The sequence below is a fragment of the Vombatus ursinus genome, unplaced genomic scaffold (genome assembly GCF_900497805.2).
Source record: "Vombatus ursinus unplaced genomic scaffold, bare-nosed wombat genome assembly UNPS02014932.1, whole genome shotgun sequence".
In the NCBI taxonomy this organism is placed as follows: Eukaryota; Metazoa; Chordata; class Mammalia; order Diprotodontia; family Vombatidae; genus Vombatus; species Vombatus ursinus.
Genome location: NW_020954710.1, coordinates 16,485,368 through 16,486,523, shown reverse-complemented (window position 1 = coordinate 16,486,523; position 1,156 = coordinate 16,485,368). Strand labels below are relative to the sequence as shown.

The 1,156-nt window shown below is 60.3% G+C and overlaps 1 protein-coding gene across 1 annotated transcript in view; it reads left to right on the top strand.

The window, feature by feature from the left end:
• The first annotated feature begins 172 nt into the window (after positions 1 to 172).
• The window catches only part of LOC114029452 (PR domain zinc finger protein 16-like), a 217,676-nt gene continuing 216,692 nt past the window's right edge, over positions 173 to 1,156 (top strand). The window contains exon 1 of the mRNA XM_027843888.1: positions 173 to 499. Coding sequence (XP_027699689.1) covers positions 463 to 499 — 37 coding nt within the window. The 5' untranslated portion in view covers positions 173 to 462. The remainder of the gene's footprint in view (positions 500 to 1,156) is intronic.

Genomic DNA, 1,156 nt, shown 5'->3' with positions numbered 1-1,156 from the left:
GCGTCCAGGCTGTGGGGCCGGCCGGGGGCAGGAGCGCGGAGAGAGGACGGAATATTCTCTTAAAGGGCCAGTCGTGAGAGGCTCCGAGGTGGTTGCGAAGGAGGGAGAGGGGGAGGGGGAGGGGGAAGAAGGGAGGAGGAAGGGGGGGAGACAAGTGAGGTGAGGAAGAGGAGAGCACCCCCCCAAAAGAAAGAAAGAAAGAAGAAAATGTCCCCCCAAAGCAATCCCACCTCCAGCCCGTACTCAGCGCCTCCGCCGCCAATGATGATGATGGTGATGATGGTGATGGTGATGATGGTGAATACATTGGAAAGTTTTTTTGGCCCCGGCGAGGGGTGTCAGATTGAAGGCTCTGTGCGCATGTGCGAAGGTGTCCGGAATTGACAATGCTGGGGAGATGAAGATAGCGTGTAGCAGCTTCGGGAGTCAAGGAGGAGGAGAGGGATTCAGCCAGCCGACAACATGAGATCCAAGGCGAGGGCCAGAAAGCTAGCCAAAAGTAGGTCTCTACCGTTCCGCGCTTCCGCCCCCGGCGCTCCGGGCCCGCGCTCCCGGCCTGGTCTCCCCCTCGACCGTCCGCGCTGGACTGGGGGGCACTGCGGAGGGGGCTGGGGGGCTTCTAGAGGAGGGGGGTGTTGTGCGTACTCCCCGCAGCCCAGCGAGCTGCGAGCTCGCAGGCCACCTTGGTGGGGACTGCAGAAGGGTGGACCGGGAGGGCTGGGGGGGGGGTCTCTCTTCCTCTTTCTCTGCTTTCTTTGCTCGTCTCCCCACACACCCCCGGCCCTGGTTCCCTGCCGAGGATCCGGGGCACCGGGATTGTGTTGTCCCCGAAGGTTAGTCGTCCCCCCGATAAACCCCCCAAAAAAACCTTCCCAGTGTCAGGCGTTCCGCCGGCTGAACTCAAGACGCGGGGGAATGGCCGGGGAGGGAGGGGGTGAAGGGGAGGGCGAGGGGGTGGAGGGGAGAGAAAAGCGAAAGTTAACGAAAAGTTGACGAAAGGGGAGAACAACTTTTTTTCCTTCCTCACTCACTTACACACATACACACTCCCTCTCCCTCTCCCTTTCCTTCTCCCTCTTCCTATCTCTCTCTCTCTCTCTCTCTTCCTATCTCTCTCTCTCTCTCTCTCTCTCTCTCTCTCTCTCTCTCTCTCTCT